Source organism: Mus caroli, chromosome 8 (assembly GCF_900094665.2).
Source record: "Mus caroli chromosome 8, CAROLI_EIJ_v1.1, whole genome shotgun sequence".
NCBI lineage: Eukaryota > Metazoa > Chordata > Mammalia > Rodentia > Muridae > Mus > Mus caroli.
The window spans coordinates 67,103,866-67,115,960 of NC_034577.1; the positions used below are offsets into that span (position 1 = coordinate 67,103,866).

The 12,095-nt window shown below is 41.7% G+C and overlaps 1 protein-coding gene and 1 pseudogene across 1 annotated transcript; both read left to right on the forward strand.

Annotated features, from left to right (window-relative positions):
• The first annotated feature begins 1,344 nt into the window (after positions 1–1,344).
• LOC110300763 lies at positions 1,345–2,183 on the forward strand (annotated as a pseudogene).
• Positions 2,184–7,501: 5,318 nt separating this feature from the next.
• On the forward strand, positions 7,502–8,024 carry LOC110299535 (60S ribosomal protein L21-like). The gene has a single exon (XM_021169241.1). It carries the CDS (start codon positions 7,509–7,511, stop codon positions 7,989–7,991), a length of 483 nt encoding a protein of 160 aa, XP_021024900.1. The 5' UTR covers positions 7,502–7,508; the 3' UTR covers positions 7,992–8,024.
• Positions 8,025–12,095: the final 4,071 nt, after the last annotated feature.

The window sequence follows — 12,095 nt, forward strand, 5'->3', positions numbered from 1 at the left end:
AAACACCAGCTCTTTTCTTGGGTGGGTTGGGGAGCAGGGCAGGGGGATGGTATAGGGGGGTTTTGGAAATAGCATTTGAAATGTAAATGAAGAAAATATCTAATAAAAAAAGAATAGGGTAATGTTAGCCCAAGTAGAGGTCAGTAAGCTTTCTGTTAAAGGACCGAGTAATGAGTGCTTTAGACTATTATGTGTAACATATAGCTTTGTTGATTCTCGTCACTTGCCTCTTTTTCTTCTCTCTCTCTTTCTCAAACTTTCTTGGGAAATATAAAGAAATAGTTTGTGATCTGTATTTGATCCATGGTTACAGTTTTTTGACTCTTGACTCAAAATTGTGATTGTTCTGTTCTTGCCTACAAAAATGTATAGGAGTTTCACATAATTTCCTAGAAATTATACTTCATCTAGAACAATGTTATACTTACTTAAAGGAATAGAAAAACATAAAGCATCCAAGAAAGACAATTCATATTTTTCACCTCTTTAAATATTTATAGGCATATACAGAAACAGGAAATTTCAGTCTTAGAACGAGAGTAGTCAGTTACTAAAACTGACTCAGAAAGATGGCCTTGGTGGCTCAAGCTGGTCATACTGGTGCTCAGCAGGAATATCACAAGTTTCATGTCAGCCTGAAGTTCAATGAAGACCCAGTCTCAGAAATAACAAACAACAAAAGCAAACAAAACCAGAAAGCCAAAAACTAAAGCAAAGAAAACCAGCCTAACAAAAACCAAATCAGAAATTTCAGAGATCAGAAGATTAGCAGACAAGGTCATTAAGATACTATGTGCATGTTGAGCATAGTTCAGGAGTTACATAAAATTCTTAGCTATTTAGAAATATAAAAGATAAAATGACTCAAATTTGTACATAAAAAATGAAATGGGACTTTTGGGATAGCATTGGCAATGTAATTGAGAAAAATAAGTAATAAATAAAAATATTTTTTAAAAAAATGAAATGGCGCCCAGCGGGAGCTGGCAGAGTCGGTGGATGGGTAGATAAGCAGACAGAGTCGGTGGATTGGTGGTTTTGGGGATAGCATTTGAAATGTAAATGAAGAAAATATCTAATAAAAAAGAATAGGGTAATGTCACCCCAAGTAGAGGTCAGTAAGCTTTCTGTTAAAGGACCGAGTGATGAGTGCTTTAGACTTTTATGTGTAACAGATAGCTTTGTTGATTCTTGTCACTTGCCTCTTTTTCTTCCCTCTCTCTTTCTCAAACCTAAAGTCATACGTAGTTCTTGGGAAATATAAAGAAATAGTTTGTGATCTGTATTTGATCCATGGTTATAGTTTTTTTGTCTCTTGACTCAGAAGAGTCCACTGCTCTGGAGATGGCTTCGGGGGGAGGCGGTGACTCAGAGAGTACTGCGCCCGCCCGAGGCCGATCTTCCTCAGCCTTGGCCGTTCCTCATAGGCGTGAGTGGCGGCACGGCTAGTGGCAAGTCAACAGTGTGTGAGAAGATCATGGAGCTGCTGGGACTGAATGAAGTGGACCTCCGGCAGCGCAAGTTGGTCATCCTGAGCCAGGACTGCTTCTACAAGGTTCTGATGGCCGAGCAGAAGGCCAAGGCTTTGAAGGGACAGTACAATTTTGACCACGCAGATGCTTTTGATAATGATCTGATGCACAAGACCTTGAAAAACATTGTTGAAGGCAAAGCTGTTAAGGTCCTTACCTATGATTTTGTGACCCACTCAAGGTTACAAGTGACCACTGTGGTCTACACAGCTGATGTGGTTCTGTTCGAGGGCATCTTGGTATTCTACACTCAGGAGATCCGGGACATGTTTCACCTGTGCCTCTTTGTGGACACAGACCCTGATGTTAGGCTGTCTTGAAGAGTTCTCTGGGGTGTGCAATGAGGAAGGGACCTGGAGCAGATCCTGACTCAGTGCACCACCATTGTGAAACCAGCCTTAGAAGGAGTTCTGCCTGCCGACTTAGAAGTACCCTGATATGACCATCCCTCGAGGGCTTGACAATATGGTGGCCATCAACCTGATCATATAACACATCCAGGACATCCTCAATGGGGACCTGTGCAAGTGGCACCTAGGAGGGCCCAATGGGCACAACCACAAGAGGACCTTCCCTGAGCCAGGAGATCACCCTGGGGTGTTGGCCACTGGTAAACGCTCACACCTGGAGTCTAGCAGCAGATCCCATTGAGGACCAGTATATATAGGTTCCCTTCAGACCCATGATTAAGGGCCTGGGGAGACCACTAGCTCCTAAAAGCACAGTCAGGGATCTAAGGTAGCATCAGGACCAAAGCCTTCCTTGCATGGATGGCAGACTCACGCTGACAGAGCATTCTGGGGTCCTCTGTTTTCTTTCATTGGAGGAGGCCACAGGTCTCTGGGTCACTGTCCCAAACAGCATAGAAAGCCCATGGTGCCAGCTTCCCCAGGGGATGCAGGACACATATTATGGGGCAACAGGAAATAGCCCGGGCTCTGGCTGGTCTGGTGTTGACAGTGAGCCAAATGGAAGTCCTTCCCCGTATGGTGTGGCTTGTGTCCATGTTGCAGAAGTAAAGTTTGCAGAGATGTTCGATACCTTTGTTTGTTTTGTGGCAGGCAGTTTGTGACCTCTGAACCTAGTTTTACAACCTACCACTTGGCTATGATCCAGTTTAAGGAGCCTGAGGCAGGAAACCTAAGGACTACCCACATGACTCTATCTGGGGGCCTGGATCTTGGGTAGATCCCATCAGGTCTCTTGTGGCTAAAACAGTGTCTCCCAATTCTGCAGGAAGCCTTGAAGCAGGGGACTGCCTGTGTACAGTCACTTGGGTACAGTTCATGGCTAGCATGCCAGGCAGGCTCTCTCCAGCCAGGGAGCACTGCAGTACAGAGGCAGGTGACCATGGCTGCCTAAAGCCAGCTTGTCTCCTGCACACCCAACTCACGCTCCTGGCTTCACAAATGCTCCCCTCTGTGTTGTCAAGTTTGTCTTCCCTCCCACGGGACTGCTGTTTTTGGAAAAGTGTCCTTTGCTATTGCCACAGCCATGGCACGGGACTTCTCATTTCATGTTCAATACACTGTGGTTCTCACGACAGCAGCTGAGCTGTGATGAGCTCAGGGGCTGGTTTCTGCTAGTGCTGTGCTGGTTTTGTTGAACTAAAACCCCTCTTTGGTGGGAGAATCAATAAATAACATAAAATACTAAAAAAATGAAATGGCTGAGGATAAAAAATACTGTGTGGGATCAACAGATTAGAATCTGTAGAAAGCCCTTCTGGTCGGCGCCAGCTCCAGGTCACCTTGGACGCGAGCTCAGTGGACAGTCCTGCTGTCTCAAGAGGACTCTCCACGCGATCACTGGTGAGTGGAACACAACACTGGTTCCAATCCAATCGCGCCAGGACTAAGTCAGCAGCAAGGAAGCAGAAAACTCGCCTGACCAGGGGCACAAGTCCCTTCCGGTCAGCGCCAGCTCTGGGTCATCTTGGGTGAGAACTCTGGGGAAGGTCTCATAGTTCCCAGAGGACTTTCCACGCGATCTTAGGATCACTAGTGAGTGGAACACAACATCTGTTCCAAAACAATTGTGACGGGCCTGTGACAGCAGGAGCAAGGACACGGGAGCCTTGTCTGATGAGCAGCTCGGGTTCCTTCTGATCGGTACTGGTACACCTTGGTTTCGAACATACCAGATAGCTTCACTGTCCTCAGAGGAGACCCTACTTCCAGGCACTGTAACAAACCCAGGATCTTAGGATCCCAGGATCCCAGGACAACAGGAGCTTGGTTACACCAGGATCTCAGGGTCTCAGAGGAAGCTTGACTGCCAGGAACTCTGACACACCCAGAATCTCAGGTTCACAGGAGCCCGGAATCACAGGATCACAGAGAAAGCTGCACTCTGAGGAGTCCTGAATCAACCGGGATTATAGGAAGGAGAGGCTCCAATTAGAAATATTGAGGGCAGCAAGCACTTGAGATAATCAGATGGCAGGAGGCAAGCATAAGAACAGAAGCAACAGAAATCAAGGTTACTTGGCATCATCAGAACCAAACTCTGCCACCATAGCAAGTCCTGGATACATTATCACACCAGAAAAGCAAGATATGGATCTAAAGTCACTTCTCATGATGATGATGGAGGACTTTAAGAAGGAAATACAGGAAAATAGGTAGAAAACAGGTAAACAGCTAGAAGCCCTTAAAGAGGAAACACAAAAATCCCTTAAAGAGTTACAGGAAAACACTACCAAATAGGTGAAAGAATTGAACAAAACCATCCAGGATCTACAAATGGAAGTAGAAACAATAAAGAAATCACAAAAGGAGACAACTCTGGAAATAGAAATTCTAGGAAAGAAATCAGGAACCATAGATGTGAGCATTAGCAACAGAATACAAGAGATGGAAGAGAGAATCTCAGGGCAGAAGATTCCATAGAAAACATGGACACAACAATCAAAGAAAATGCAAAAGGCAAAAAGATCCTAATCCAAAACATCCAGGAAATCCAGGACACAATGAGAAGACCAAACCTAAGGATAATAGGTATAGGTGAGAATGATTATTGTCAACTTAAAGGGCCAGTAAATATCTTCAACAAAATTATAGAAGAAAACTTCCCTAACCTTAAGAAAGAGATGCCCATGAACATACAAGAAGCCTACAGAACTCCAGATAGACTGGACTAGAAAAGAAATTCCTCCCAACACATAATAATCAGAACAACAAATGCACTAAATAAGGATAGAATATTAAAAGCAGTAAGGGAAAAAGGTCAAGTAACATATAAAGGTAGACCTATCAGAATTGCACCAGACTTCTCATCAGAGATTATGAAAGCCAGAAGATCCTGGACAGATGTTATACAGACCCTAAGAGAACACAAATGTCAACCTAGGCTACCCAACAAAACTCTCAATTACCATAGATGGAGAAACCAAAGTATTCCATGACAAAACCAAATTCACACATTATCTTTCCACGAATCCAGCCCTTCAAAGGATAATAAAGGGAAAACGCTAACACAAGGAGGGAAATGACACCCTAGAAAAAGCAAGAAAGTAATCCTTCAACAAACCTAAAAGAAGATAGCCACAAGAACAGAATCCCAACTCTAACAACAAAAATAACAGGAAGTAACAATTACTTTTCCATAATATCTCTTAATATCAATGGACTTAATTTCCCAATAAAAAGATATAGACTAACATACTGGCTATATAAACAGGATCCAACATTTTGCTGCATACAGGAAACCCACCTCAGGGACAAAGACAGACACTACCTCAGAGTGAAAGGCTTGAAAATAATTTTCCAAGCAAACGGTCCGAAGAAACAAGCTGGACTAGCCATTATAATGTTGAATAAAATCAACTTCCAACCCAAAGTTATCAAAAAAGACAAGGAGGGACACTTCATACCCATCAAAGGTAAAATGTTCCAAGATGAACTCTCAATTCTGAATATCTATGCTCCAATTGCAAGGCAGCCACATTCATTAAAGAAACTTTAGTAAAGCTCAAAGCACACATTGCACCTCACACAATAATAGTGGGAGACTTTAACAGCCTACTCTCATCAATGGACAGATCCTGGAAACAGAAACTAAACAGAGACACATGAACACTAACAGAAGTCATGAAACAAATGGATTTAACAGATAGCTACAAAACATTTTACCCTAAAACAAAAGGATATATCTTCTTCTCAGCACCTCATGGTACCTTTTCCAAAACTGACCATATAATCGGTCACAAAACAGACCTCAACAGATACAAAAATATTGAAATTATCCCATGCATCCTATCAGATCACCACAGACTAAGGATGATCTTCAATAACAACATAAATATAGAAGGCCAACGTTGATGTGGAAGTTAAACAACACTCTACTCAATGATAATTTGGTCAAGGAAGAAATAAAGAAAGAAATTAAAGATTTTTTAGAGTTAAATGGAAATGAAGCCACAACATACCTAAACTTATTGGACACAATGAAAGCAGTCCTAAGAGGAAAACTCATAGCTCTGAGTGCCGCCAAAAAGAAACTAGAGAGAGTATATACTAGCAGCTTGACAGGACACCTAGAAGCTCTAGAACAAAAGGAAGCAAATTTACCCAAGAGGAGTAGATGGCAGGAAATAATCAAACTCAGGGCTGAAATCAACCATGTAGAAACAAAAAGAAGTATTCAGAGAATGAACCAAACCAGGAGCTGTTACTTTGAGAAAGTCAACAAGATAGATAAACCCTTAGCCAGACTAACTAGAGGGCACAGGGACAGTATCCTAATTAACAAAATCAGAAATGAAAAGGGAGACATTACAACTAAACCTGAGGAAATCCAAAGCATCATCAGATCCTTCTACAAAAGGCTATACTCAACAAAACTGGAAAACCTGGATGAAATGGACATGTTTCTAGACAGATACCAGGTACCAAAGTTAAAACCAGAAAAGATTAACAATGTAAACAGCCCCATATCCCCTAAAGAAAGCAGTCATTAATAGTCTCCCAACCAAAAAAAGCCCAGAACCAGATGGGTTTAGTGCAGAATTCTATCAGACCTTCAAAGAAGACCTAATTCCAATTCTCCTCAAACTACTCCACAAAATAGAAACAGAAGGTACTCTACCCAATTTATTCTATGAAGCCACAATTACTCTGATACCTAAGCCACACAAAGATCCAACAAAGAAAGAGAACTTCAGATCAATTTTCTTTATGAATATTAATGCAAAAATAGTCAATAAAAATTTTCACTAACCAAATCCAAGAACACATCAAAACGATCATCCATCATCCCCAGTCTTCATCCTAGGGCTGCAGAGATGGTTTAATATATGGAAATCCATCAACGTAATCCACTATATAAACAAGCTCAAAGACAAAAACCACATGATCATCTCATTAGATGCTGAGAAAGCAATTGAGAAAATCCAACACCCATTCATGATAAAAGTCTTGGAAAGATCAGGAATTCAATGCCCATACCTAAACATAATAAAAGCAATATACAACAGCAAACCAGTAGCCAACATCAAACTAAATGGAGAGAAGCTGGAAGCAATCCCACTAAAATCAGGGACTAGACAAGGCTGCCCACTTTCTCCCTACCTATTCAATATAGTACTCGAAGTCCTAGCCAGTGTAATTAGGTAACAAAAGGAAGTCAAGAGTATACTAATTGGAAAGGAAGAAGTCAAAATATCACTATTTGCAGATGATATGATAGTATATATAAGTGATGCTAAAAATTCTACCAGAGAACTCCTAAACCTGATAAACAGCTTTAATGAAGTACCTGGATATAAAATTAACTCAAACAAATCAGTAGCCTTTCTCCACACAAAGGATAAATAGGCTGAGAAAAAAATTAGGGAAACAACACCCTTCACAGTAGTCACAAATAATATAAAATACCTTGGTGTGACTCTAGCTAAATAGTGAAAGATCTGTATGATAAGAACTTCAAGTCTTTGAATAAGAAATCAAAGTATCTTCCAGGTTGTAACTCGTCAAAATGAGGAACACAAAGGGAAAGAGGAGAGGCACCCGGTATAAGTTCTCTAGGCCTTTTATGAAACATGGCGTTGTTCATTTGGCCACATACATGCGAATCTACAGGAAGGGTGATATTGTAGACATCAAGGGAATGGGCACTGTTAAAAAAGGAATGCCCCATAAGTGCTACCAAGGCAAAACTGGAAGAGTCTACAATGTCACCCAGCATACCGTGGGCATCATTGTAAACAATCAGGTTAAGGGCAAAATTCTGGCCAAGAGGATCAATATGCGTATTGAGCACATCAAGCACTTAAAGAGTAGAGACAGCTTCCTGAAGCGGGTGAAGGAGAACGACCAGAAGAAAAAGGAAGCCAAAGAGAAGGGCACCTGGGTGCAGCTGAAGCACCAGCCTGCGCCACCCAGAGAAGCACACTTTGTGAGGACTAACAGAAAAGAGCCTGGGCTGTTGGAGCCCATTCCATACGAATTCATGGCCTAATGTACACAAAGAAATAAAGTTCCAGTACCAGGACTGCAAAGGGTTTCCTTTAAAAAAAAAAGAAAGAAAGAAATCAAAGTAGATCTCAGATGATGGAAAGTTCTGTCATGCTCTTGTATTGGCAGGATCAATATAGTAAAAATATCTTGCAGAAAGCAATCTATAGATTCAATGCAATCCCCATCAAAATTCCAACTTAATTATTCACAGATTTAGAAAGGGAGGTTTGCAAATTCCTCTGGAATAACAAAAAACCTAGGATAGCAAAAACTATTCTCAACAATAAAAGANCCTCTGGGGGAATCACCATGCCTGACCTCAAGCTGTACTACAGAGCAATTGTGATAAAAACTGCGGGGTACTGGTACAGAGACAGACAGGTAGATCAATGGAATAGAATTGAAGACCCAGAAATGAACCCACACACCTAGGATCACTTTATCTTTGACAAGGGAGCTAAAACCATCCAGTGGAAAGAAGACAGCATTTTCAACAAATGGTGCTGGCACAACTGGTTGTTATCATGTAGAAGAATGAGAACTGATCCTTGTACAAATTGATCCTTGTCTTATCTCCTTGTACAAAGCTCAAGTCTAAGTGGATCAAGGAACTCCGTGTAAAACCAGAGACACTGAAACTTATAGAGGAGAAAGTGGGGAAAAGCCTTGAAGATATGGGCACAGGGGAAAAATTCCTGAACAGAACAGCAATGGCTTGTGCTGTAAGATCGAGAATCAACAAATGGGACCTCATAAAATTGCAAAGCTTCAGTAAGGCAAAAGACACTACACTGTCAATAAGACAAAAAGGTCACCAACAGATTGGGAAAGGATCTTTACCTATCCTAAATCCTATCGAGGACTAATATCCAATATATACAAAGAACTCAAGAAGCTGGACTCCAGGAAATCAAAAAACCCTATTGAAAAATGAGGTACAGAGTTAAACAAAGAATTCTCAACTGAGTAATACCGAATGTCTGAGTAGCACCTGAAAAAGTGTTCAACATCCTTAATCATCAGGGCAAATTCAAACAGCCCTATGATTCTACTTCACACTAGTCAGAATGGCTAAGATAAAAAATTCAGGTAACAGCAGATGCTGGCCAGGATGTGGAGAAAGAGGAACACTCCTCCATTGTTGGTGGGATTGCAAGCTGGTGCAAACACTCTGGAAATCAGTTTGGTGGTTACTCAGAAAATTGGACATAATACTATCAGAGGATCCAGCAATACCTCTCCTGGGCATGTATCCAGAAGATGTTCCAACCGGTAAGAAGGACACATGCTCCACTATGTTCATAGCAACCTTATTTATAATAGCCAGAAGCTGGAAAGAACCCAGATATCCCTCAACAGAGGAATGGATACAGAAAATGTGTTACATTTACACAATGGAGTACTACTCAGCTATTAAAAACAATGAATTTACGAAATTCTTAGGCAAATGGATGGATCTGGAGGATATCATCCTGAGTGAGGTATCCCAATCACAAAAGAACACACATATATGCACTCACTGATAAGTGGATATTAGCCTATAAATTTAGAATACTCGCGATACAATTTGCAAAACACATGCAACTCAAGAAGAAGGAAGATCAAAGTGCTGATAGTTTATTCCTTCTTAGAATGGGGAACAAAATATCCATGGATGTTGTTACAGAGACAAAGTTCAGAGCAGAGTCTGAAGGAATGACCAACCAGAGCCTGCCCCACTTTGGAATCCACCCCATAAACAACCATCAAACCCACACACTAGGCAGATGCCAACAAGAACTTGCTAACAGGAGCCTGATATTGCTGTCTCCTTTGAGGCTCTGCCAGTGCCTGGCAAATACAGAAGTGGATGCTCACAGACATCCATTGGACAGAGCACAAGGTCCCCAATGAAGGAGCCAGAGAAATACCCAGGGAGCTGAAGGGGACTGAAGCCCCATAGAAGGAACATCAATATGAATTGACCAGAACCCTCAGAGCTCCTTGAAACTATACCACCAATCAAAGAAAACATGGTGGAACTTGTGGCTGTAGCCATATTTTAGCAGAGGATGGCCTAGTTATCGATGGGAGGAGAGGCCCTTGGTCCTGTGAAGGCTCTATGCCCCAGGATAGGGGAATGCCAGGACCAAGCATGGGAGTGGGTGGGTTGGGGAGCAGTGGGAGGGGGGAGGTTATAGGGGATTTCCGGACTGGAAACTAGGAAAGGGGATAGCATTTAAATGTAAATAAAGAAAATATCTATTAATAAAAAAATTGTAGAAAAAAAGACTGGTAAGTTTGAAGAAATAGCTATAGAAACTAACCAACATGACATATAGAAATATGTGCTAACCCTCCTCACTCTTAATCTCCTTTATCAAAGACAAAAAAATAGAAGAAACAGGGTCAAAATTATGAACCAACTGTGAAGTTGAATTTATAGAGGGCTGGGTGATGACTCAGGCAGTAAAATGCTAGCTGTGCAACAGTGAGGGCTTGAGTTTGGATCCCCAGAACCCATGGTTTATTTCCATGTACTGGGAGCCAGAGTTAAGAAGATCCCAAGGTCCTGATGGCCAGAAAGTCCACCCAACTGAGAGCTTAAGCTTCATTGAGAGACTCTGTCAAAAATCAGAACCACAGAGGAAGACAAATGACACTGATCTTAGGTTCCAACAGCTACACGAACAGGTCCACTCACAAATATGCTCATGTACGCATAGTCCACACCAGCAATTTTATGTCATAATTGGAAGGTGTGCTTGATATTTTAAATGTCAATATAGTATAGCTGACCAAATTTATAGAAAAAATAAAAACTGTAAGACTATCTTATTGACAGGAAAAGTTGTATTTAACAAAACCTCACACCCAGTCGTGATACACACTCTTAGACACAAGAAATGGAGCTTCCTCCATTTGATAAGGGCATTTAAGGAAAACCATAGATAGCAATAGTTATTGGTAGGCTTGATTGTTGCTCTTTTTATCAGGAGCTTGACAAAGATGTGAAGTTTACAGCTTTACTGTTTTTCTGGCTATGCCATTGAGTGGGGAGAGCTAGCAACTCAGCTTACTCTTCAAGAGTAGTAGGCAGCAAACAATCACGGTTTTTAGTACAAACCAGAAATTAGAAACTGGAATGGAAAAAAATGACCATTTCAAAAATCAGAACAAGAAATACTTAGTAATAAATATTTCAAAATACACTTAAATGACATCTTATTCATTCATTCATTCATTCATTCATTCATTCACTTTACATCCCGATAATGCCTCCTCCACCTTACTCTCCTCCCAGTTCCATCTTTACAAATCCCTCTTCGCATTACCACCCTACTCTGGGACATCCAGTCTCAGTAGGACTAAGCCCATCCTCCCACTGAGGCCCAACTAGGTATTCGAGTTAGTGGAAGGGTTTCTAATGGCAGGGAACCAAGTCAGAGACAGCCTCTACTCCAATTGTTAGAGGACCCACATGAAGGCTAAACTTCATATATGCTATAAATGTGTAGCGTGCCTAGGTCCAGCCCCTGCATGTTCTTTGGTTGGTGGCTCAGTCCCTGTGACCACCTATGGGCCTAGGTTAGTTAACTTGATGGGTCTTCTTGTGGTGTCCTTAACCCCACCCCCACTCTTTCACAAGACTCCCCAAGCACAGCCTGATGTTTGGCTGTGGTTTTCTGCATCTATTTGTATCAACTACTTGACCCTGAGATTCCATCTTACACAAGTCAGGATGTCTGAGATCAAAAACTAAAGTGATACCACATGCTGGCAAGGATGTGGAGCAAGAGGGACACTCCTCCATTGCTGGTGGAAATGCAAACTGGTACAACCACTTTGGAAATCAATTTTGGAGTAGAGGCAGGTTTTAGAAAATTGGGACTAGTTCCACCCCAAGACTCAGCTATACAACTCCTGGCATATACCCCAACGATGCCTTACTTTATCACAACAAGTATACCTTCTTGACTATATTCATAGCAGCTTTATTCATAATAACCAGAAACTGAAAACAACCTAGATGTCCTTCAATTAAATAATGGATAAAGAAAATGTATGTCGAGGGGTAGCTTGAGCGCAGGGTCGTCTGACACCCGCCAGCTACCCACGACCCCCG

Coding starts and splice junctions, on each gene's coding strand:
- LOC110299535 (XM_021169241.1), top strand. CDS start 7,509: ATGAGGAACACAAAGGGAAAGAGGAGAGGCACCCGGTATAAGTTCTCT.